General features: G+C 37.9%; 1 protein-coding gene and 1 long non-coding RNA gene across 2 annotated transcripts; both read left to right on the top strand.

Annotated features, from left to right (window-relative positions):
• Positions 1-888: 888 nt before the first annotated feature.
• On the top strand, positions 889-7,570 carry LOC121892413. The gene is made up of 8 exons (XM_042405450.1): positions 889-1,146; positions 1,940-2,009; positions 3,035-3,469; positions 3,655-4,985; positions 5,079-5,302; positions 5,502-5,765; positions 6,746-7,102; positions 7,567-7,570. The coding sequence occupies exons 3-8, from the start codon at positions 3,082-3,084 to the stop codon at positions 7,568-7,570; spliced, it is 2,568 nt and encodes an 855-aa protein (XP_042261384.1). The 5' UTR covers positions 889-1,146; positions 1,940-2,009; positions 3,035-3,081.
• Positions 7,571-11,070: 3,500 nt separating this feature from the next.
• LOC121891890 lies at positions 11,071-12,252 on the top strand. Its single transcript, XR_006094211.1, has 2 exons — positions 11,071-11,113; positions 12,126-12,252. It is a non-coding gene; the product is annotated as an uncharacterized LOC121891890 (long non-coding RNA).
• The last annotated feature ends 13,113 nt before the right edge of the window (positions 12,253-25,365 follow it).

Genomic DNA, 25,365 nt, shown 5'->3' with positions numbered 1-25,365 from the left:
TATATAAGGTCTTACCATAGGAGGAAATATGAAACAGTTTATCTGATTTGATTTCTGAGAAATACTCACTTCTAATCCTAATCCTGATCTAATAAAACTGTAATCAGAACCCGATTATGATAATAATTCATTTCAGGTAGTCACTGACATTGTCTCATCAAGAACAAGAAGAATAGTTTGCCACAAAGCACTATTATTGTGACTATTCAATGGGTATAACCCCCAAAAATGACACAAAAATGCCTCGTAACAGGGAATACCAAGTCAACCCCATGTTTTTACCCACTGGATGTATTTACTGTTGTGTTGTGGTTACCAACACAGTGTACCTGCTACCTCCAGCTGTACCAGCTCTCGGGGAAGCTGTGACACAGCAGAACTGGTGGTCCTGAGCCCATTTCAACGTAATGAGTCCTCACACCAGGCTGAGACACAGAGGAATTATCATATCTGAACGCTCAAACATAAAACTTAAGTATCAAAAGTAAAAGTGCTTGTTATACAGAAGAATGCCCTCTGTGATCCACATCATCAAAAATATTGGTGAAATATTGGATAATTTGACCTCTTTAGACCTTTAACATATATTTCAGTGAAAACTATCTGAGAAGTTTAGAGAGGAAATCACTCTTTGTGAGCTGATAACAACTCATAGATATCTGAAACATGACAAGGAGCTGAAAGTAGACACCGCTTTATAGAAGTCACAGGCTGAAGAGCTTGGAAACCACTGGTTTAATCTTTAACACTGCATTGTGTTTTATATACAGTATATGTAGGCTACTTCAACCTTAATCTGAAAAGTAAAAAGTTGATACTCAAGTAAGAACAGTAGCTCTTCAAGTACTTCACTTGAGTATCACTATGGATATCTCTTGTTTTACAGTCTGAGTTCATCTTTCAGTCTTTTCTGGTTGAATGGCGACATCTTGTGGATTCAGTGGGACCTACAAGCTTTGCAGAGACTTCATACAGGATGTGTTGTCATACAACAAAAATGAAAGTAAGACAGATCAAGAGTCATTCAGCCGCTGTACACGAGGCTGTGCGGCTGTATTTATAAAAACCTCGAGCAAACACACACACAGAGAAAGCCTAACCCTCAGTAAGTGATGAGGAACTCAGAGCCTGTGCTGCAGGCTGCAGGTGAGTGTAAGGAAGAGCGTTAAAGGTAGATTATAGGCTAGTTGTACCGGAACTTTAGAAGGAGTTTCTGTAGGTGAAAACAGTTGTTAGGCGCTTTTTGAGGGTTTAAAATGTTCCATAATGAAGCGGTACCGCGGGTAGTTAGCTATGTATCAGAGTATATAGATGTTTTTAAAGCAGAGATCACAGGGAAAAGTTGCGAACTTTAGAAAAGGGTGTTACGGAAGCATCCATAACAACGGACAGGGTGCATCATGGGAGCTGTAGTTTTTCTTCTTTTTTTTGTATCTAAACAAATCAGACGTTTTCTACATTTTTAAGTGTATTTTTTAATGAGACGAGTAAACTTTGTGTTGCTGTCAGTAAAGTAATGCTGCTTAACTGACGACACGTTAGCGCCACCATAACTAACGGTTCCTTTTTGCTTTATTTTTCTCCTTTGTAAGAATTATTTCTTTCCAGCTTTAACTGACCTGGTTCAAAGACGTTCGGATATAGTTTTTTAAAGAAACATTTTATTCGGCTGGGAAGCAACACTAATCTAAACAACGGAGATCGTTTTGGAAGCACCATCAAGGCACATATTTTATTATCATTAGCCTCATTTCCGTAAAGTTAACAATTTTCAGCTTTAAGTATAGATCTGGTTTTGTATGAGACTAAATTATATAAATAAATTTTGAAGCAATAATGGATCACATTCCTAACAAGGCCACTTTCAGTCAGTCTGGAAAATCTCTACCACTATTTACTTGACAATATTCTGTGTTTTTTGGTTGTTTGTTGTGATCAGGAAAATAACATACCAAAGGCACAGAGCAGCTGATGGAGTCCATCATCAGTGGATACTTGGAGGCCTGTGTGTAAGTGTCTTTCTCTGATATACAGTCTGTATGTGTCTGTGTACAACAGGGTCTAGGCCAATAGTTTTTACTTGCTTTTCTTTGTCTTTCTTCTTTGTCAATGCAACATAAATTTTAGTTGGAAAAACTACTTTTATAACAATAATGAAACTATATTATGACATATTTCTTAATAATAGAAAGATGCAGTATAATGTGATTCACAATAGATGGAAAATGCATATACAAAATGGAGAAAAAATGTGTTCAGGTTTCTTTTAAAAGTTGCAAATAAGGTACATATTCTCAAATGTGTGTAAATATGTTAAAAGCAGGCTGCAGTTTATTAACCAGGCTCATAGATTGAGCATTACAATATAAGATTGTGTTATCAGTTCAGAGGTGGCTGCTGCCTATTTCTAAATACGACAAAACATAACTTGGCTAGCTTTTCATGTATGTGGGTTGCCTTTTTGCATTAGACTTTTAGTGAAATTTGGAGTATTAAAGTATAGTATCAAGTTTGAAACAAGGAACTCAAGAGGGTTAAAACTGAGATTCCTAACAACAAACAAACAGTAAATCAAAGACTCACCCAGAGCTGTAATTTTTAACCCTTTTACGGAGAGTATGATCTTTTTTTAATAATTTGGTGTGTCTGAGAGCTTCTTAAACAATCTCAAAATGACTATGGGTTCAGCCAGGCCTTTCTCCTGTGCAGCAAACAATAAAAATATAATGTGGAGATAAATCTGGCAATATGAGACATAAGGCTATAAAAGACAGATCTGGGGAATATTTTGATTCCCTGCCCTCTCATGTTGGGTGGCACATTCTTTACAAGGACCAGGTTTCCATCTTGGAAGTGATAAACACCATTAGAATTTAACTTGAACTATTTTTTATCACATAAGCTGCATGGTGTTTAGGCTGGCCTGCAAAAACATTTCCCTGAAAACACTCAACACAATATAATAGTTGATACATTACAGGCAAAATAATTATTTTAATTAATGTTTTATTTAGGCTTGTATTTTGTTCTACAGATCATTGAAGGTTGGTTGGTGTGCAGAGCATATAGAGGAAAGGACACATGGCTTGTACATCACGGTCTGCCTTAGAGTACGTCAAGAGTGCCAGATGCTACCTTGTGAAAGAATTAACGAGTCTCTCTGTGATTGTGGAGAACTTGAATCAGCAAGGAGTTCTCGGAGATGAAGAGGTCAGTAAAATACAAGCAGAGACTGATGACTATGATAAAAGGAGGAACATACTGGACAAAGTCACAAGAAAAGGAGAAGATGCCTGCTATGAGTTACTCAGGATTATTGACATGACGAGGAAGAGGACCTTAGGGAGACCATCGCTCCCTGAAAAAAAGAGTGTCACTTCTACTGGGACCAAAACGTTTGACCTGCACCACTGGATCAGCTGCTTTTCTTTCAAAGACGACACACAAATGGATACAAACTACTTACAAGGTATTTTAAAGGAGCATTCTGATTAATAATTGTCACATTTTTATTAATGACAAATGTCTTGATTTTATATAATGCACATGAATGTGTCTTAGTGCAAATATGTATCCAATGTTTATTAATAGTGTCTAAGTGCACAGCAGTCAAGTCATTGTACATTTATTTACTCACTGTTATTTTTATTTTAGGTCCAAAGTCATGCCACGACTATCAGGCAAAGTTGAAGTCAAACGCACAAAACTTATCAAATGAGTTTTGGATGGAAAGCAAAAATCTGTTTGAAGAAAACAACAAGCCTAATCTGTTGTACACTTCACTTGTATTGGACAAACAAGAAAATGTTTCCCCATCTAAAATAAAAAAAATAAAGAACAAGAAAAGCAAGATGAGTCGCCCTAAGAAGCTAAAGAGATACATCCCTGAGGACAAACGAGAAATTTCTCCCAGTGACCTGCTGAAAACAGATAAAAACATACTCTTGATTGGAAAACCTGGAATTGGAAAGACAGCAGTCTGTCATGAAATATTGAGACTCTGGGCAGAAAGAGAGAACATGGAGCTAGATTACATGTTTTACTTTGACATGAGAGAAACATCCCATATCACAGCGGACAAGGGCCTGGAGGATCTTCTTTTCGGGGTGTTCAGTAAACCAAATGAAGGCAAAGAAGAGGTCTTACAGGATATAGAGAAGAACTCTGACAATGTTACAATCATTTTTGATGGAATCACAGATCTCCCCTCTTCATCTGTGGTGCAGAAACTTGTAAAGAAGGACCTGCCTTATGCAAAGATCATCATAACGTGCAGACTGGATGATGAAGAAGACTTCCTTTCTGGAGACTTTCTCAGAGTAGAAGTGAGAGGCTTCAGTGAACGGACCATAAAAACATACTTATCTGCAATTCTCGGCGAGGAACAGAAGGAGGTTTTGTGCAACTTGGAGCTGTTGACTCTTTGCCATGTCCCAATGTATGCTCTGATGGTAGCTGCTTGCTTTTCATCAAAGATGTCAGAAGACTCTCCACAGCCCTGCACTATAACTGAAATATACATCAAAATTGTCCGTTATCGCCTTAAAATGAACAACAAAACAAAAGACACACATCTTAATTCCTTCATCAGCAACAAGAGGGAGGAAATACTGTCTTTGGCTGAGGTTGCTTTTCTTGCAACTGAAGGAAAAACTGTGAACTTGACAGAACTAACCTATGAAGATAGCTGTGTCCATTCCTTCCTGAAAACACTTATCATCAACATTGATCATACTGAATCAATAATCACATATGCATTTCTCCATTACACAATGCAGGAGTTTTTTGCAGCACTGTGGCTCTTGAAGAATCCAGAGAAAATCAAGGATGTTCTTCAGCAATGCCTCACTGAGGAGAAGAAATACATGAAACATCTGATCCCTTTCATTTGTAGATTGTTGAATGACAAGAAGTACCCTACTTTGATGAAGTGGCTGATTCCAGCTCAGGAGCTCAAGAATACATCTACCTGGTTCTTCAAGGAGGTGATAACCACATTTTTCACTCGTCTGTGTGACCAAGATGAGACTGATTCTGAGGACAGTAGGCTCAATGTCGACATACTGTTCTTATGCCAGTGCTTGTACGAGTCCCAGTGTCCTGAAGCATGTCTCCAGTTTCTGGACAAACTGGACTACCATCTTGATCTTAGTGGAGAGAGTCTTGATCCCCACCATTGCTGTGCTGTGTCCTATGTGGTCACTCAGTCAAAGGAGAGGAAAACATGGCTGAACCTTGAGGACGCAATGGTGTCAAAACAAGGAATGAGACGACTATTTGGATGCCTTAAAAATGTCCAATGGTATGTGTGAGCATGTATTTTGAGTGTGAAATTACTGCTTAGATTAGAGCTTTTCTAAGTAGCTGTGTTACCCTGAACAGGATAAGTGAGTAGTATGGTACTTATGTTTTAGCATTTACATATGCAGCCTTTTTTCATGACTTTACCATTAATTACTTTTATAACATTTAAATTGTCTCTGAATATCTTCAAATTGTAGGTGTGACCCTTTGCCACGGCAGCTGTGGAGGATTTTCCTTCTCAGCGAGGAGCAGATGGACCACATCAGCTTACTTGGCTTGGATGGGAATCAGTTGCACCTTCCAGTTGAAGGTGAAAGACAACTGTTTGAGAAAGCAGTAAAAGTCATGCAGAAGATTACTATGAAGGTTAATGTGTGCCTCTACTGGGACAGGGCTATTCCTGTCTGCCAAAGTCTGTGCGTGTCCCTCTTAGAGGCTTTGCCAAACATCGGCTCACTCAGGTATGAAGCTTTTGTTTTTGTGTAAAAACATTTGATATACTGTAGGCATAATCCTATGTTATAACAGCATTTCGAGATTAAATTCCTTCTCTTTGGGTGGTTGAATTATTGGCTTTTCAAAAAAAAAACTTTTCAACAAAAAATGGTCCAACCATGTAGGTAGTATAAGCCACAATGAGCCCCAAGATCTCACCATGCCGCTGTACCCTACACACGCACACACACAGCAAAGCAAAACCAAAAAGAAAAAAAAAAAGTAAATTGTGAAGGAAGTGCAAAAATGACCACCAAACACACTTTCATGGGGTTGAGCAACAAAGGTGAGGAACTATATCGCCAAACCCTCCACTGTCCAGGCGGCTATGCTTGCCACAGGTCCTATAGCACTCACACACAGAAAACACAGGTTAAATTTGCAACTGTATAACCATGCGGCACCACGCTACGTTACTAGCTTCTTGGGGAAAAAGATAAACGCCACGAGGGGCGGACAAAATGTAATAGGAGAACCTAACAATAACAGAACCACGACCTGTCATCTACCAAAGAAAACAGGTTAAATTAATTAACACACTGCCAAACAAATACATAATATAAGCAAACTTATCCATATTTACCTCTCCTTTGCGTATATTGTGCAATAATCAGGCAAATGACTCAACACGTGGGAGCGGGGGGTCGCTAGGGAACGGGACCTATGGCTAAAACAGTGTAAAACACAGCATCGCTACCTCGACTCAACAAACTGAAACTACTACCTACCAGAGCATTCTTGCTTAACCACGACAACCTGTCACACCAGGGGCCAAAGGAGAACAGCAGCATACTGGGTCTTTTCAGTACAGCTGATATATCAGACCAAACAAATTGGCAACCAGGAAATGGGCGATGCTAAGGCCTGTCTAGCCTTACAGAAGCCTGGGAGGGACATTTACCAGCAACACATGTAATGTTTGTTACATTTGTATATTATCATGCAGTTTCAGGAGGACCTACGGAGATCCAGGTTTACAGGGCCAGGAGCGATGCCATGAGACATTGGAGAGAGAAAAAAAGGGCCTGTTATTGGATTTATGCCTGGAAGCAGCACTTCACAAAGGAGAAATATTTCACAATGTAGTGAATATGCTCTTCTTACTGTTTTCTGTGGACACTGACTTGAATAACATCCTTCTTGATTTTTATCAACACGTCAAGAGTAAAGGTTGTTTAAGTGACATTCCAAGAATACAGCAACTTTACCAGTCACGTACAGTCTGGTCCATAAACCTGTCAGAGAGAAAGGCCTCCATCCTGCTGGAAGTGCTAAAACTCCAATCAGAGAAGAAACAAGTGGAGCTGACAGGCTGCTCAGATGAAGAGAGTGAAGTGAGGAGTTTGGTACAGTGTCTGCCTTATATCTCACAGCTCAGGTACTTCACATGACTTTATTGAACATTTAAGGAGTTGTATAGATGTATAGCTTGAAACATTAAAGTCAGAGGTTGTTCAGCCATCTTTTTAGGAGAAGAGTCCCTTTATTCTAATTAATGACTTGATCACCATGTTAAGGAGATACAGTGTATATCACTAATGCACAGCTCTCTTTGTGCCACTGACATTGAATCATAACAAAATATGTTCTTCTCAATCCGGTTTGTCTACCAGGTTTATATCCTCAGAAGGAACCTGGTTCTGGGTGAATCTGTTCTGTGCAGCAGCAGAGAGAGAACAGCAGACAGGAGAGAAAATACTGGAGCTGTTATCATCAGTGTGCAGTTGTGATGGTGATCAGGATTTCCTACTGGATCTGTACTCTCAGGTGAAGGACTGTGAAACTAAAACAGGCGGGAGAGTCCTTCCAGCATTACAGTCAGTTTTCCAGTCACCTACAGTCTGGTCCATAAACCTGTCAGAGAGAAAGGCCTCCATCCTGCTGGAAGTGCTGAAACTCCAATCAGAGAAGAAAGAAGTGAAGCTGACAGGCTGGTCAGATGAAGGGAGTGAAGTGAGGAGTTTCCTACAGTGTCTGCCTTATATCTCACAGCTCAGGTACTTAGTGAACATTTAAGGAATTGTGTTTCACAATGACACAACTCACTGTTAGTGTTAATGTTAAGGTAATGTGTTCCACTGATCCGTCCACATAAACATTACATCACGGTGTATAAGATCAGGGATGTCATACTTCTTTATTCCATTCACCTACAATGTACTTACTCCTAAATTACCTAGAGTTCCTTTAGGCAGAAAGTCTACTATAATGATTTGTTCCAACAAGCTCCAGAAATGTAAACAACAGAGAGCATCAGTTCTTTCTCAGGACCACTGATGTGCTTTTTTACTGTGATTATACAAATCTCAGCCATGAAGCAGTAGTTTCCTGCGTTAAAGAATAACCACACATGACAGTTCCCCTCTCAGTACCTCAGTGTGTTCATGTTGGATTTATGAGTCATCTTAAGACATTTTTTAAAGTGGTTCACATTTGGAGCACTGAATCATAAAGAGATTTGGTCATGAAATGTGATAAGTCATAGATGCTGGATGTGAGGCTCATTCATTGGCTACTCTGACTCTGATACATCCAATAAATAAACTGTAATTGAGTATGAAGTTTGAGTGATGAATGATCCAGAGGAGTGAATGAGAGTTTAGCTCAAGTGATTTATTATCAGTAATGAAAATACACTGCTGGTCATCAGGATGTGGTAAGTTCACCACTGGACATCCTAAATATTTCACACTAGTTCTCTATGAAGTTTCATAGACTTTTACAGAATGGTGGATGTTAAAACTTGTGGTCCAGTATTCAAGGCTTTGGAGTTAATTGATTCATAAATGATTTGGGTAACGTGTTTCTTTCCACCATCCTGTTGGTTCAGGAGTGATATTGCCTGATTTTCCTGGTTGCTTAAACATTTTGTGGAGAATTTTAGTCAGTAAATGTTGTTCAAAATCTATCTACAGCCCAGCCTGTTAAAAGCTTTGTTGCTTTAATTTCAGAATGATTTTTCTGTATTATTCTCATTAATGAGTATTTGTAGGCTTTTAGCAGACACACTCTATATCACTAATGCACAGCTCTCTTTGCGTCAGTGACATCGGATCATAACAAAATGATTTCTTCTTGTTCCAGTTTATCTACCAGGTTTAAACCCTCAGATGAAAACTGGTTCTTGGTGAATCTGTTCTGTGCAGCATCAGAGAGAGAACAGCAGACAGGAGAGAAGATACTGGAGCTTTTATCATCAGTGTGCAGTTATGGAACATCCCCTGTTATAGACAAATACACCTTGGCTCAGTATAAAGAACATCAGTGTCATTTCCTACTGGATCTGTACACCCAGATGAAGGACTGTGAAACTAAAACAGGTAGGAGAGTCCTTCCAGCATTACAGTCAGTTTTCCAGTCACCTACAGTCTGGTCCATAAACCTGTCAGAGAGAAAGGCCTCCATCCCGCTGGAAGTGCTGAAACTCCAATCAGAGAAGAAAGAAGTGAAGCTGACAGGCTGCTCAGATGAAGAGAGTGAAGTGAGGAGTTTTCTACAGTGTCTGCCTTATATCTCAAAGCTCAGGTAAGTCAGACAAATACTGCAGACCAGTGTAGAGAAAATACAGATGATGACAATTTAAGTAAAAACCAACATGAAGTGTCTTAGTAAGGAGTCAGGCCACCACGAGCATCCAGAACAGCTTCAGTGCTCCTTTCCAAGTCTGTGGACTCTATTGGAGAGATGAACACCATTCCTCCACAAGATATTCCCTCATTTATTTAAACAACCTTTATTTAATCAGCTCATTTCAATGAGATCATAATGCAACAGAGACCCTGAGTACAGCAGATAGAAAGAAAAACAAACATAGCCAGAAATAACGAAAGGACATATAGCATCAGAGACAATCACAGGCATCACTAAATAGATTTGAAGATGAAAGTTTCTATTATATTATTTGGTCTTATGAAGATGGTGATGGAGAGCATTGTCTTACAGGAGATACAGTGTATATCACTAATGCACAGCTGTCTTTGTACCACTGACATGGGATCATAACAAAATTTTTTCCTCTCATTCCGATTTATCTTCCAGATTTAAAAGTTAACACTATATTATTCGGTCTTATGAAGATGGTGGTGGAGAGCATTATCTTACACATTGGTCCAAAATCTTCCATAGGTGTTCAGCTGGGTTGAGATCTGGTGACTGTAAAGGGCTGAGCATTTTACTCACATCATTTTCATCCTCACCAAAGCATTCAGTGAGCCCTGGTGAACAGAAGCATCTGCATTTGATATGTTTCTCCACTTTTTATTCAGGTTTTTCATTTAATTTGTCCCCCGTCTGTAGTATTGATAGAGAACATGGGTTGGAAGTATATGAAATATGTTGTCAGATAAATTTCTTTCCTAGTTTTTCAGGGACTCTGATATTAAAAGATTTACTCACACAAAAGAGTCAAACTACCTTCTCTCAGATATATGGTAGTTTATTTATAATATTTACACACATAATGAACAGAGAGAAATATGAAAATGTGATGAATTGTTAAATATGGGACGTTGACAGGATAACCATGTCTCTTAATTAAGGGTTATATTATTTATAATAATGATGGCAGCCATCCTGGCAGCCTAAAAAGTTCATAGCTCATAAATAAAAACAAAATGTTCATTAATTAAGAAAAACAAGCACTGCTACATTGTGATTTCACAAACAGGATTGGTGTTTGTGTTGTGAGGCAGTAGCTAATAGTTCAAAAATGATTTATAGTCTTTCCTGATTAATTAAGTGTTTTTAATTTAATTTAATTGTATACAGGACAGCCATGTACAAAATAGACATGGCTGTCCATAACTACAAATATAGTGTTTGTAGTTATGTAGCTGAGATCAAATCCTCACAAAATGTTTCTTTCTTGTTCTTCCAGTTTTCGTCCTCACTGGTCAGATACTGAAATCAGGTTCTTGGTGTATCTGTTCTGTGCAGCAGCAGAGAGAGAACAGCAGACAGGAGAGAAAATACTGGAGCTGTTATCATCAGTGTGCAGTTATAAAACATTCCCTTTTAAAGACAGATACATGGGTGAATATTATGAGGAATATCAGTGTCATTTCCTACTGGATCTGTACTCCCAGGTGAAGGAATGTGAAACTAAAACAGGCAGGAGAGTCCTTCCTCTTTTAATGTCAGTTTTCCAGTCACCTACAGTCTGGTCCATAAACCTGTCAGAGAGAAAGGCCTCCATCCTGCTGGAAGTGCTGAAACTCCAGTCAGAGAAGAAAGAAGTGGAGCTGACAGGCTGCTCAGATGAAGAGAGTGAAGTGAGGAGTTTCCTACAGTGTCTGCCTTATATCTCATGGCTCAGGTAAGTCACATGACTTTAGTGAACATTTAAGGAGTTGTGTTTTACAATGAGACAACTCACTTTCAGTTTTAATGTTAAAGTAATGTATTCCACTGATCAGTCCTCACAAACATTACATCACGGTGTATAAGATCAGAGATGTCATACGTCTTTATTCCACTCACCTACAATGTACTTACTCCTAAAGTACCCAGAGTTCCTTTGGGCAGGAAATCAAAGCTCTTACAGAGTACTGCTCATCTACTACTAGCTGAGAGACGTTTACTTTATCCAGCTCCTAGTTTGTTTTTAACATGAGCAGTTTTGTTACTTTGAGGCTGTTTTTATCAGTCATCCATCAACTCAGTAAAACATAAATAGAGACTCAGCTATAATGATTTGTTCCAACAAGCTCCAGAAATGTAAACAACAGAGAGCATCAGTTCTTTCTCAGGACCAGTGATGTTCTTTTCTACTGTGATTATACAAATCTCAGCCATGAAGCAGTAGTTTCCTGCATTAAAGAATAACCACACATGACAGTTCCCCTCTCAGTACCTCAGTGTGTTCATGTTGGAAAATACACTGCTGGTCATCAGGATGTGGTAAGTTCACCACTGGACATCCTAAATATTTCACACTAGTTCTCTATGAAGTTTCATAGACTTTTACAGAATGGTGGATGTTAAAACTTGTGGTCCAGTATTCAAGGCTTTGGAGTTAATTGATTCATAAATGATTTGGGTAATGTGTTTCTTTCCACCATCCTGTTGGTTCAGGAGTGATATTGCCTGATTTTCCTGGTTGCTTAAACATTTTGTGGAGAATTTTAGTCAGTAAATGTTGTTCAAAATCTATCTACAGCCCAGCCTGTTAAAAGCTTTGTTGCTTTAATTTCAGAATGATTTTTCTGTATTATTCTCATTAATGAGTATTTGTAGGCTTTTAGCAGACACACTCTATATCACTAATGCACAGCTCTCTTTGCATCAGTGACATCAGATCATAACAAAATGATTTCTTCTTGTTCCAGTTTATCTACCAGGTTTAAATCCTCAGATGAAAACTGGTTCTTGGTGAATCTGTTCAGTGCAGCATCAGAGAGAGAACAGCAGACAGGAGAGAAGATACTGGAGCTGTTATCATCAGTGTGCAGTTATTATGAGGATTTCCTATTGGATCTGTACTCTCAGGTGAAGGACTGTGAAACTAAAACAGGCTTGAGAATCCTTCCAGCATTACAGTCAGTTTTCCAATCACCTACACTCTGGTTCATAAACCTGTCAGAGAGAAAGGCCTCCATCCTGCTGGAAGTGCTGAAACTCCAATCAGAGAAGAAACAAGTGGAGCTGACAGGCTGCTCAGATGAAGAGAGTGAAGTGAGGAGTTTCCTACAGTGTCTGCCTTATGTCTCACAGCTCAGGTACTTCACATGACTTTAGTGAACGTTTAAGGACTTGTGTTTCACAATGAGACAACTCACTGTTAGTTTTAATGTTTAGGTAATGTGTTCCATTGATCAGTCCACATAAACATTACATCACAGTGTATAAGATCAGACATGTCATACTTCTTTATTCCACTCACCTACAATGTACTTACTCCTAAATTACCCAGAGCTCCTTTAGGCAGAAAGTCAAAGCTCTTACAGAGTACTGCTCATCTACTACTCGCTGAGACACGCTTACTCCATCCAGCTCCTGGTTTGTTTTTAACATGAACAGTTTTGTTTCTTTGAGGCTGTTTTCATCAGTCATCCATCAACTCAGTAAAACATAAACAGAGACTCAGCTATAATGATTTGTTCCAACAAGCTCCAGAAATGTAAACAGAGAGCATCAGTTCTTTCTCAGGACGAGTGATGTGCTTTTTTACTGTGATTATACAAATCTCAGCCATGAAGCAGTAGTTTCCTGCGTTAAAGAATAACCACACATGACAGTTCCCCTCTCAGTACCTCAGTGTGTTCATGTTGGATTTATGAGTCATCTTAAGACATTTTTAAAGTGGTTCACATTCTGAGTACTGAATCATAAAGAGATTTGGTCATGAAATGTGATCAGTCATAGATGCTGGATGTGAGGCTCATTCATTAGCTACTCTCACTCTAATACATCCAATAAATAAACTGTAACTGAGTATGAAGTTTGAGTGATGAATGATCCAGAGGAGTGAATGAGAGTTTAGCTCAAGTGATTTATTATCAGTAATGAAAATACACTGCTGGTCATCAGGATGTGGTAAGTTCACCACTGGACATCCTAAATATTTCACACTAGTTCTCTTTGAAGTTTCATAGAGTTTTACAAAATAGTGGATGTTAAAACTCGTGGTCCAGTATTCAAGGCTTTGGAGCTAATTGATTCATAAATGATTTGAGTTTCTTTCAACCACCCTGTTGGTTCAGGAGTGATATTGCCTGACTTTCCTGGTTGCTTTAACATTTTGTGAGGAATTTAGTCAGTAAATGTCTTTTAAAATCCATGTACAGTCCATCCTGTTAAAAGGATTGTAGCTTTAACTTCAGACTGATTTTTCTGTATTTTTCTCATTAATTAGTCTTTGTAGGCTTTTAGCAGATACACTCTATATCACTAATGCACAGCTCTCTTTGTGTCACTGACATTGGATCATAACAAAATGTTTTATTGTTCCAGTTTATCTCCCAGGTTTAAATCCTCAGATGAAACCTGGTTCTTGGTGAATCTTCTCTGTGCAGCAGCAGAGAGAGAACAGCAGACAGGAGAGAAGATACTGGAGCTGTTATCATCAGTGTGCAGTTATGATGGTGATCAGGATTTCCTGCTGGATCTGTACTCTCAGGTGAAGGATTGTGAAACTAAAACAGGCAGGAGAGTCCTTCCAGCATTACAGTCAGTTTTCCAGTCACCTACAGTGTGGTCCATAAACCTGTCAGAGAGAAAGGCCTCCATCCTGCTGGAAGTGCTGAAACTCCAATCAGAGAAGAAAGAAGTGAAGCTGACAGGCTGCTCAGATGAAGAGAGTGAAGTGAGGAGTTTCCTACAGTGTCTGCCTTATATCTCAGGGCTCAGGTTAGTCACATGACTTTAGTAAACATTTAAGGACTTGTGTTTCACAATGAGACAACTCACTGTTAGTTTTAATGTTAAGGTAATGTGTTCCACTGATCAGTCCACATAAACATTACATCACGGTGTATAAGATCAGAGATGTCATACTTCTTTATTCCACTCACCTACAATGTACTTACTCCTAAATTACTCAGAGTTCCTTTGGGCAGAAAGTCAAAGCTCTTACAGAGTACTGCTCATCTACTATTAGCTGAGAGATGTTTACTCCATCCAGCTCCTGGTTTGTTTTTAACATGAACACATGAACAGTTTTGTTACTTTGAGGCTGTTTTCATCAGTCATCCATCAACTCAGTAAAAGGTAAACAGAGACTCAGCTATAATGATTTGTTCCAACAAGCTCCAGAAATGTAAACAACAGAGAGCATCAGTTCTTTCTCAGGACCAGTGATGTTCTTTTTTTACTGTGATTATACAAATCTCAGCCGTGAAGCAGTAGTTTCCTGCATTAAAGAATAACCACACATGACAGTTCCCCTCTCAGTACCTCAGTGTGTTCATGTTGGATTTATGAGTCATCTTAAGACATTTTTAAAGTGGTTGACATTTGGAGTACTGAATCATAAAGAGATTTGGTCATGAAATGTGATAAGTCATAGATGCTGGATGTGAGGCTCATTCATTGGCTACTCTGACTCTAATACATCCAATAAATAAATAAATTGTAACTGAGTATGAAGTTTGAGTGATGAATGATCCAGAGGAGTGAACGAGAGTTTTACTCAAGTGATTTATTATCAGTAATGAAAATACACTGCTGGTCATCAGGATGTGGTAAGTTCACCACTGGACATCCTAAAAATTTCCCACTAGTTTTCTATGAAGTTTCATGAGTTTTACAGAATGGTGGATGTTAAAACTTGCGGTCCAGTATTCAAGGCTTTGGAGTTAATTGATTCATAAATGATTTGGGTAATGTGTTTCTCTCCACCAGCCTGTTGGTTCAGGAGTGATATTGTCTGACTTTCCTAGTTGCTTTAACATTTTGTGAAGAATTTTAGTCAGTAAATGTCTTTTAAAATCCATTTACAGCCCATTCTGTTAAAAGGATTGTTGCTTTAATTTCAGAATGATTTTACTGTATTATTCTTATTCATGAGTATTTGTAGGCTTTTAGCAGATACACTCTATATCACTAATGCACAGCTCTCGTTGTGTCACTGACATTGGATCATAACAAAATGTTTTCTTGTTCCAGGTTATCTACCAGGTTTAAATCCTCAGATGAAAACTGGTTCTTGGTGAATCTGTTCTGTGCAGCAGCAGAGAGAGAACAGCAGACAGGAGAGAAGATACTGGAGCTGTTATCATCAGTGTGCAGTTATGATGGTGATCAGGATTTCCTGCTGGATCTGTACTCTCAGGTGAGGGATTGTGAAACTAAAACAGGCAGGAGAGTCCTTCCAGCATTACAGTCAGTTTTCCAGTCACCTACAGTGTGGTCCATAAACCTGTCAGAGAGAAAGGCCTCCATCCTGCTGGAAGTGCTGAAACTCCAATCAGAGAAGAAAGAAGTGAAGCTGACAGGCTGCTCAGATGAAGAGAGTGAAGTGAGGAGTTTCCTACAGTGTCTGCCTTATATCTCAGGGCTCGGGTAAGTCACATGACTTAAGTGAACATTTAAGGAATTGTGTTTCACAATGAGACAACTCACTGTTAGTTTAAATGTCAAGGTAATGTGCTCCACTGATCAGTCCACATAAACATTACATCATGGTGTATAAGATCAGAGATGTCATACTTCTTTATTCCACTCACCTACAATGTACTTACTCCTAAATTACCCAGAGTTCCTTTAGGCAGAAAGTCAAAGCTCTTACAGAGTACTGCTCATCTACTATTAGCTGAGAGACGTTTACTCCATCCAGCTCCTGGTTTGTTTTTAACATGAACAGTTTTGTTACTTTGAGGCTGTTTTCATCAGTCATCCATCAACTCAGTAAAACATAAACAGAGACTCAGCTATAATGATTTGTTCCAACAAGCTCCAGAAATGTAAACAACAGAGAGCATCAGTTCTTTCTCAGGACCAGTGATGTTCTTTTTTACTGTGATTATACAAATCTCAGCCATGAAGCAGTAGTTTCCTGCATTAAAGAATAACCACACATGACAGTTCCCCTCTCAGTACCTCAGTGTGTTCATGTTGGATTTATGAGTCATCTTAAGACATTTTTAAAGTGGTTGACATTTGGAGTACTGAATCATAAAGAGATTTGGTCATGAAATGTGATAAGTCATAGATGCTGGATGTGAGGCTCATTCATTGGCTACTCTGACTCTAATACATCCAATAAATAATATTTTATTGTCAGTAATGGAAATACACTGCTGGTCATTAGGATGTGGCAAGTTCACCACTGGACATCCTAAATATTTCACACTAGTTCTCTATGAAGTTTCATGAGTTTTACAGAATGGTGGATGTTGGGTAACATGTTTCTTTCCACCACCCTGTTGGTTCAGGAGTGATATTGTCTGACTTTCCTGGTTCCTGTAACATTTTGTGAAGAATTTTAGTCAGTAAATATCTTTTAAAATCCATTTACAGCCCATTCTGTTAAAAGGATTGTTGCTTTAATTTCAGAATGATATTACTGTATTATTCTCATTAATGAGTATTTGTAGGCTTTTAGCAGATACACTCTATATCACTAATGCATATCTCTCTTTCTGTCACTGACATCAAATCATAACAAAATGTTTTCTTCTCGTTCCAGGTTATCTCCCAGGTTTAAATCCTCAGATGAAACCTGGTTCTTGGTGAATCTGTTCTGTGCAGCATCAGAGAGAGAACAGCAGACAGGAGAGAAGATACTGGAGCTGTTATCATCACTGTGCAGTTATGATGGTGATAAGGATTTCCTGCTGGATCTGTACTCTCAGATGAAGGACTGTGAAACTAAAACAGGCAGGAGAGTCCTTCCAGCATTACAGTCAGTTTTTCAGTCACCTACAGTCTGGTCCATAAACCTGTCAGAGAGAAAGGCCTCCATCCTGCTGGAAGTGCTGAAACTCCAATCAGAGAAGAAAGAAGTGGAGCTGACAGGCTGGTCAGATGAAGAGAGTGAAGTGAGGAGTTTCCTACAGTGTCTGCCTTTTATCTCAAAGCTCAGGTACTTCACATGACTTACAGTTAAGGAGTTGTATAGCTGTATACCTTCAAACAATGAAGTGAGGGATTCTTCAGCCATCTTTTTAGGAGAAGAGTCCCCTTATTCTAATATATGACTTGATCACCATGTTAAGGAGATACAGTGTATATCACTAATGCACAGATCTCTTTGTACCACTGACATGGGATCATAACAAAATGTTTTCCTCTCATTCCGATTTATCTCCCAGAATTAAAAGTTAACACAATATTATTCGGTCTTATGAAGATGGTGGTGGAGAGCATTGTATTCCACATTGGTCCAAAATCTTCCATAGGTGTTGAGCTGGGTTGAGATCTGGTGACTGTAAAGGTCCGAGCATTTTATTCACATCATTTTCATCCTCACCAAAGCATTCAGTGAGCCCTGGTGAACAGAAGCATCTGCATTTGATATGTTTCTCCACTTTTTATTCAGGTTTTTCCTTTAATTTGTCCCCCGTCTGTAGTATTGACAGAGAACATGGGTTGGAAGTATATGAAATATGTTGTGAGATAAGTTGCTTTCCTAGTTTTTGGGAACCTCAGGGACTCTGATATTAAAAGATTTACACACACAAAAGAGTCAAACCACCTTCTGTCAGATATATGGTAGTTTATTTATAATATTTACACATATAATAAACAAAGAGAAATATGAAAATGTGATGAAGTGTTAAATATGGGACATTGACAGGATCAAACCACTTATAATAGTAATGGCAGCCATCTTGGCAGCTTAAAAAATACATTGTTCATAAATAAAAACAAAATCATCATTATTTAAGAAAAACAAGCACTGCTACATTTACATAGATGCAAAAATACAGTCATTGCTTTTTTACCTCATGATTAGTTATTCTTACTGACTATGATGTAAATTCTACCAACTCTATAGTGAGCAGTAAATGAAGATTTCAGACACTTATGAATGATCATTTTGTGTCTCCACTGACAGATGTAATGTAGCATAACAGTAATTTATACGTCTTCCATCTCAGAGGTAAAGCATGCTGGGATGATATTTTAACTACTGTACATGATGTGGACTCTAGATTTAATTTTTTCAATATTTATATTCATATATTCTGCATATATTTTACATTTTAATTACTTAAAGTGAATATAACCTGTAGGTAGCAAATATGCAGTGTTTTCACACACAGGATTGGTGTTTGTGTTGTGAGGCAGTAATAGTTCAAAAATGATTTATATTCTTTCCTGATTAATGAAGTGTTTTTAATTTCATAATTTTATACAGGAAAGCCATGTACAAGATAGAGTCCATCAGTAGTGTGTGTTTGTAGTTATGTTGCTGAGATCAAATCCTCACAAAATGTTTCCTTCTTATTGTTCCAGTTTTGATCCTGACTGGTCAGATACTAATGAAGAAATCAGGTTCTTGGTGAATCTGTTCTGTGCAGCAGCAGAGAGAGAACAGCAGACAGGAGAGAAGATACTGGAGCTGTTATCATCAGTGTGCAGTGAAGAAGTGATACATTTTAAAGAGAGATACATTGATCATCATGATTATTATTATAGTTATGATGAAAAGGAACATCAGTGTTATTCCCTACTGGATCTGTACTCCCAGATGAAGGACTGTGAAACTAAAACAGACAGGAGAGTCCTTCCAGCATTACAGTCAGTTTTCCAGTCACCTACAGTCTGGTTCATAAACCTGTCAGAGAGAAAGGTCTCCATCCTGCTGGAAGTGCTGAAACTCCAATCAGAGAAGAAAGAAGTGGAGCTGACAGGCTGCTCAGATGAAGAGAGTGAAGTGAGGAGTTTCCTACAGTGTCTGCCTTATATCTCACAGCTCAGGTACTTCACATGACTTACAGTTAAGGAGTTGTATAGCTGTATACCTTCAAACAATGAAGTGAGGGATTCTTCAGCCATCTTTTTAGGAGAAGAGTCCCCTTATTCTAATATATGACTTGATCGCCATGTTAAGGAGATAAAGTGTATATCACTAATGCACAGCTGTCTTTGTACCACTGACATGGGATCATAACAAAATGTTTTCCTCTCATTCCGATTTATCTACCAGATTTAAAAGTTAACACAATATTATTCGGTCTTATGAAGATGGTGGTGGAGAGCATTGTCTTCCACATTGGTCTAAAATCTTCCATAGGTGTTGAGCTGGGTTGAGATCTGGTGACTGTAAAGGTCCGAGCATTTTATTCACATCATTTTCATCCTCACCAAAGCATTCAGTGAGCCCTGGTGAACAGAAGCATCTGCATTTGATATGTTTCTCCACTTTTTTATTCATGTTTTTCCTTTCATTTGTCCCCCGTCTGTAGTATTGACAGAGAACATGGGTTGGAAGTATATGAAATATGTTGTGAGATAAGTTGCTTTCCTAGTTTTTGGGAACCTCAGTGACTCTGATATTAAAAGATTTACACACACAAAAGAGTCAAACCACCTTCTGTCAGATATATGGTAGTTTATTTATAATATTTACACACATAATAAACAAAGAGAAATATGAAAATGTGATGAATTGTTAAATATGGGACATTGACAGGATCAAATTACTTATAATAGTAATGGCAGTCATCTTGGCAGCTTAAAAAATACATTGTTCATAAATAAAAACAAAATGTTCATTAATTAAGAAAAACAAGCACTGCTACATTTACATAGATGCAAAAATACAGTCATTGCTTATTTACCTCATGATTAGTTATTCTTACTGACTATGATATAAATTCTACCAACTCTATAGTGAGCAGTAAATGAAGATTTCAGACACTTATGAATGATCATTTTGTGTCACCACTGACAGATGTAATGTAGCATAACAGTAATTTATACGTCTTCCATCTCAGAGGTAAAGCATGCTGGGATGATATTTTAACTACTGTACATGATGTGGACTCTAGATTTAATTTTTTCAATATTTCTATTCATATATTCTGCATATATTTTACATTTTAATTACTTAAAGTGAATATAACCTGTAGGTAGCAAATATGCAGTGATTTTACACACAGGATTGGTGTTTGTGTTGTGAGGCAGTAATAGTTCAAAAATGATTTATATTCTTTCCTGATTAATTAAGTGTTTTTAATTTCATAATTTTATACAGGACAGCCATGTACAAGATAGAGTCCATCAGTAGTGTGTGTTTGTAGTTATGTTGCTGAGATCAAATCCTCACAAAATGTTTCCTTCTTATTGTTCCAGTTTTCCTCGACGGTCAGATCCTGATAAAGAAATCAGGTTCTTGGTGAATCTGTTCTGTGCAGCAGCAGAGAGAGAACAGCAGACAGGAGAGAAGATACTGGAGCTGTTATCATCAGTGTGCAGTTATGAAACATTCCCTTTTAAAGACGGATACATGGATTATCAATGTTATTTCCTACTGGATCTGTACTCTCAGGTGAAGGACTGTGAAACTAAAACAGGCAGGAGAGTCCTTCCAGCATTACAGTCAGTTTTCCAGTCACCTACAGTCTGGTCCATAAACCTGTCAGAGAGAAAGGTCTCCATCCTGCTGGAAGTGCTGAAACTCCAATCAGAGAAGAAAGAAGTGGAGCTGACAGGCTGGTCAGATGAAGAGAGTGAAGTGAGGAGTTTCCTACAGTGTCTGCCTTATATCTCAAAGCTCAGGTACTTCACATGACTTACGGTTAAGGAGTTGTATAGCTGTATACCTTCAAACAATGAAGTGAGGGATTCTTCAGCCATCTTTTTAGGAGAAGAGTCCCCTTATTCTAATATATGACTTGATCGCCATGTTAAGGAGATACAGTGTATATCACTAATGCACAGATCTCTTTGTACCACTGACATGGGATCATAACAAAATGTTTTCCTCTCATTCCGATTTATCTACCAGATTTAAAAGTTAACACAATATTATTTGGTCTTATGAAGATGGTGGTGGAGAGCATTGTCTTCCACATTGGTCTAAAATCTTCCATAGGTGTTCAGCTGGGTTGAGATCTGGTGACTGTAAAGGTCCGAGCATTTTATTCACATCATTTTCATCCTCACCAAAGCATTCAGTGAGCCCTGGTGAACAGAAGCATCTGCATTTGATATGTTTCTCCACTTTTTTATTCAGGTTTTTCCTTTAATTTGTCCCCCGTCTGTAGTATTCACAGAGAACATGGGTTGGAAGTATATGAAATATGTTGTGAGATAAGTTGCTTTCCTAGTTTTTGGGAACCTCAGTGACTCTGATATTAAAAGATTTACACACACAAAAGAGTCAAACCACCTTCTGTTAGATATATGGTAGTTTATTTATAATATTTACACACATAATGAACAGAGACAAATGTGAAAATGTGATGAATTGTCAAATATGGGACATTGACAGGATCAAATTACTTATAATAGTAATGGCAGTCATCTTGGCAGCTTAAAAAATACATTGTTCATAAATAAAAACAAAATGTTCATTAATTAAGAAAAACAAGCACTGCTACATTTACATAGATGCAAAAATACAGTCATTGCTTATTTACCTCATGATTAGTTATTCTTACTGACTATGATATAAATTCTACCAACTCTATAGTGAGCAGTAAATGAAGATTTCAGACACTTATGAATGATCATTTTGTGTCTCCACTGACAGATGTAATGTAGCATAACAGTAATTTATACGTCTTCCATCTCAGAGGTAAAGCATGCTGGGATGATATTTTAACTATTATACATGATGTGGACTCTAGATTTAGTTTTTTCAATATTTATATTATATATTCTGCATATATTTTACATTTTAATTACTTAAAGTGAATATAACCTGTAGGTAGCAAATATGCAGTGTTTTCACACACAGGATTGGTGTTTGTGTTGTGAGGCAGTAATAGTTCAAAAATGATTTATATTCTTTCCTGATTAATGAAGTGTTTTTAATTTCATAATTTTATACAGGACAGCCATGTACAAGATAGAGTCCATCAGTAGTGTGTGTTTGTAGTTATGTAGCTGAGATCAAATCCTCACAAAATGTTTCCTTCTTATTGTTCCAGTTTTCCTCGACGGCCAGATCCTGATAAAGAAATCAGGTTGTTGGTGAATCTGTTCTGTGCAGCAGCAGAGAGAGAACAGCAGACAGGAGAGAAGATACTGGAGCTGTTATCATCAGTGTGCAGTTATGAAACATTCCCTTTTAAAGAAAGATACATGGATTATCAGGGTCATTTCCTACTGGGATTGTACTGTTATCTGAAGGATTATGAAACTAAAACAGGCAGGAGAGTCCTTCCAGCATTACAGTCAGTTTTCCAGTCACCTACAGTCTGGTCCATAAACCTGTCAAAGAGAAAGGCCTCCATCCTGCTGGAAGTGCTGAAACTCCAATCAGAGAAGAAAGAAGTGGAGCTGACAGGCTGCTCAGATGAAGAGAGTGAAGTGAGGAGTTTCCTACAGTGTCTGCCTTATATCTCACAGCTCAGGTACTTCACATGACTTACAGTTAAGGAGTTGTATAGCTGTATACCTTCAAACAATGAAGTGAGGGATTCTTCAGCCATCTTTTTAGGAGAAGAGTCCCCTTATTCTAATATATGACTTGATCACCATGTTAAGGAGATACAGTGTATATCACTAATGCACAGATCTCTTTGTACCACTGACATGGGATCATAACAAAATGTTTTCCTCTCATTCCGATTTATCTCCCAGATTTAAAAGTTAACACAATATTATCTGGTCTTATGAAGATGGTGGTGGAGAGCATTGTCTTACACATTGGTCCAAAATCTTCCATAGGTGTTGAGCTGGGTTGAGATCTGGTGACTGTAAAGGTCCGAGCATTTTATTCACATCATTTTCATCCTCACCAAAGCATTCAGTGAGCCCTGGTGAACAGAAGCATCTGCATTTGATATGTTTCTCCACTTTATTTATTCAGGTTTTTCCTTTCATTTGTCCCCCGTCTGTAGTATTGACAGAGAACATGGGTTGGAAGTATATGAAATATGTTGTGAGATAAATTGCTTTCCTAGTTTTTGGGAACCTCAGTGACTCTGATATTAAAAGATTTACACACACAAAAGAGTCAAACCACCTTCTGTCAGATATATGGTAGTTTATTTATAATATTTACACACATAATGAACAAAGAGAAATATGAAAATGTGATGAATTGTTAAATATGGGACATTGACAGGTAAACCATGTCTCTTTAATAAGGGCTATGTTACTCAGAATAACAATGGCAGCCATCTTGGCAGCTTAAAAAGTTCATTGTTCATAAATAAAAACAAAATGTTCATTAATTAAGAAAAACAAGCACTGCTACATTTACATAGATGCAAAAATACAGTCATTGCTTTTTTACCTCATGATTAGTTATTCTTACTGACTATGATATAAATTCTACCAACTCTATAGTGAGCAGCAAATGAAGATTTCAGACACTTATGAATGATCATTTTGTGTCACCACTGACAGATGTAATGTAGCATAACAGTAATTTATACGTCTTCCATCTCAGAGGTAAAGCATGCTGGGATGATATTTTAACTACTGTACATGATGTGGACTCTAGATTTAATTTTTTCAATATTTATATTCATATATTCTGCATATATTTTATATTTTAATTACTTAAAGTGAATATAACCTGTAGGTAGCAAATATGCAGTGTTTTCACACACAGGATTGGTGTTTGTGTTGTGAGGCAGTAATAGTTCAAAAATGATTTATATTCTTTCCTGATTAATTAAGTGTTTTTAATTTCATAATTTTATACAGGACAGCCATGTACAAGATAGAGTCCATCAGTAGTGTGTGTTTGTAGTTACGTTGCTGAGATCAAATCCTCACAAAATGTTTCCTTCTTTTTTTTTCCAGTTTTCCACGACGGTCAGATCCTGATAAAGAAATCAGGTTCTTGGTGAATCTGTTCTGTGCAGCAGCAGAGAGAGAACAGCAGACAGGAGAGAAGATACTGGAGCTGTTATCATCACTGTGCAGTTATGAAACATTCCCTTTTAAAGAAAGATACATGGATTATCAGAGTCATTTCCTACTGGGATTGTACTGTCATCTGAAGGATTATGAAACTAAAACAGGCAGGAGAGTCCTTCCAGCATTACAGTCAGTTTTCCAGTCACCTACAGTCTGGTCCATAAACCTGTCAGAGAGAAAGGTCTCCATCCTGCTGGAAGTGCTGAAACTCCAATCAGAGAAGAAAGAAGTGGAGCTGACAGGCTGCTCAGATGAAGAGAGTGAAGTGAGGAGTTTCCTACAGTGTCTGCCTTATATCTCAAAGCTCAGGTACTTCACATGACTTACAGTTAAGGAGTTGTATAGCTGTATACCTTCAAACAATGAAGTGAGGGATTCTTCAGCCATCTTTTTAGGAGAAGAGTCCCCTTATTCTAATATATGACTTGATCGCCATGTTAAGGAGATACAGTGTATATCACTAATGCACAGCTGTCTTTGTACCACTGACATGGGATCATAACAAAATGTTTTCCTCTCATTCCGATTTATCTCCCAGATTTAAAAGTTAATACGATATTATTCGGTCTTATGAAGATGGTGGTGGAGAGCATTGTCTTCCACATTGGTCTAAAATCTTCCATAGGTGTTGAGCTGGGTTGAGATCTGGTGACTGTAAAGGTCCGAGCATTTTATTCACATCATTTTCATCCTCACCAAAGCATTCAGTGAGCCCTGGTGAACAGAAGCATCTGCATTTGATATGTTTCTCCACTTTTTTATTCAGGTTTTTCCTTTAATTTGTCCCCCGTCTGTAGTATTGACAGAGAACATGGGTTGGAAGTATATGAAATATGTTGTGAGATAAGTTGCTTTCCTAGTTTTTGGGAACCTCAGTGACTCTGATATTAAAAGATTTACACACACAAAAGAGTCAAACCACCTTCTGTTAGATATATGGTAGTTTATTTATAATATTTACACACATAATAAACAAAGAGAAATATGAAAATGTGATGAATTGTTAAATATGGGACATTGACAGGATCAAATTACTTATAATAGTAATGGCAGTCATCTTGGCAGCTTAAAACATACATT

This window comes from Thunnus maccoyii, chromosome 24, assembly GCF_910596095.1.
Source record: "Thunnus maccoyii chromosome 24, fThuMac1.1, whole genome shotgun sequence".
Taxonomy (NCBI): domain Eukaryota; kingdom Metazoa; phylum Chordata; class Actinopteri; order Scombriformes; family Scombridae; genus Thunnus; species Thunnus maccoyii.
Note: the sequence above shows the minus strand (reverse complement) of the source record. Positions and strands in the feature narration are given on the sequence as shown.

Excerpts from the sequence above, each read along its gene's own strand:
- LOC121892413 (XM_042405450.1), top strand. The coding sequence starts at position 3,082 with ATGGCTTGTACATCACGGTCTGCCTTAGAGTACGTCAAGAGTGCCAGA. Across the intron at positions 4,986-5,078 it reads CTACCTGGTTCTTCAAGGAG|TGCTTGTACGAGTCCCAGTG; the intron begins GTGATAACCACA and ends TTCTTATGCCAG. Across the intron at positions 5,303-5,501 it reads TGCCTTAAAAATGTCCAATG|GTGTGACCCTTTGCCACGGC; the intron begins GTATGTGTGAGC and ends TTCAAATTGTAG.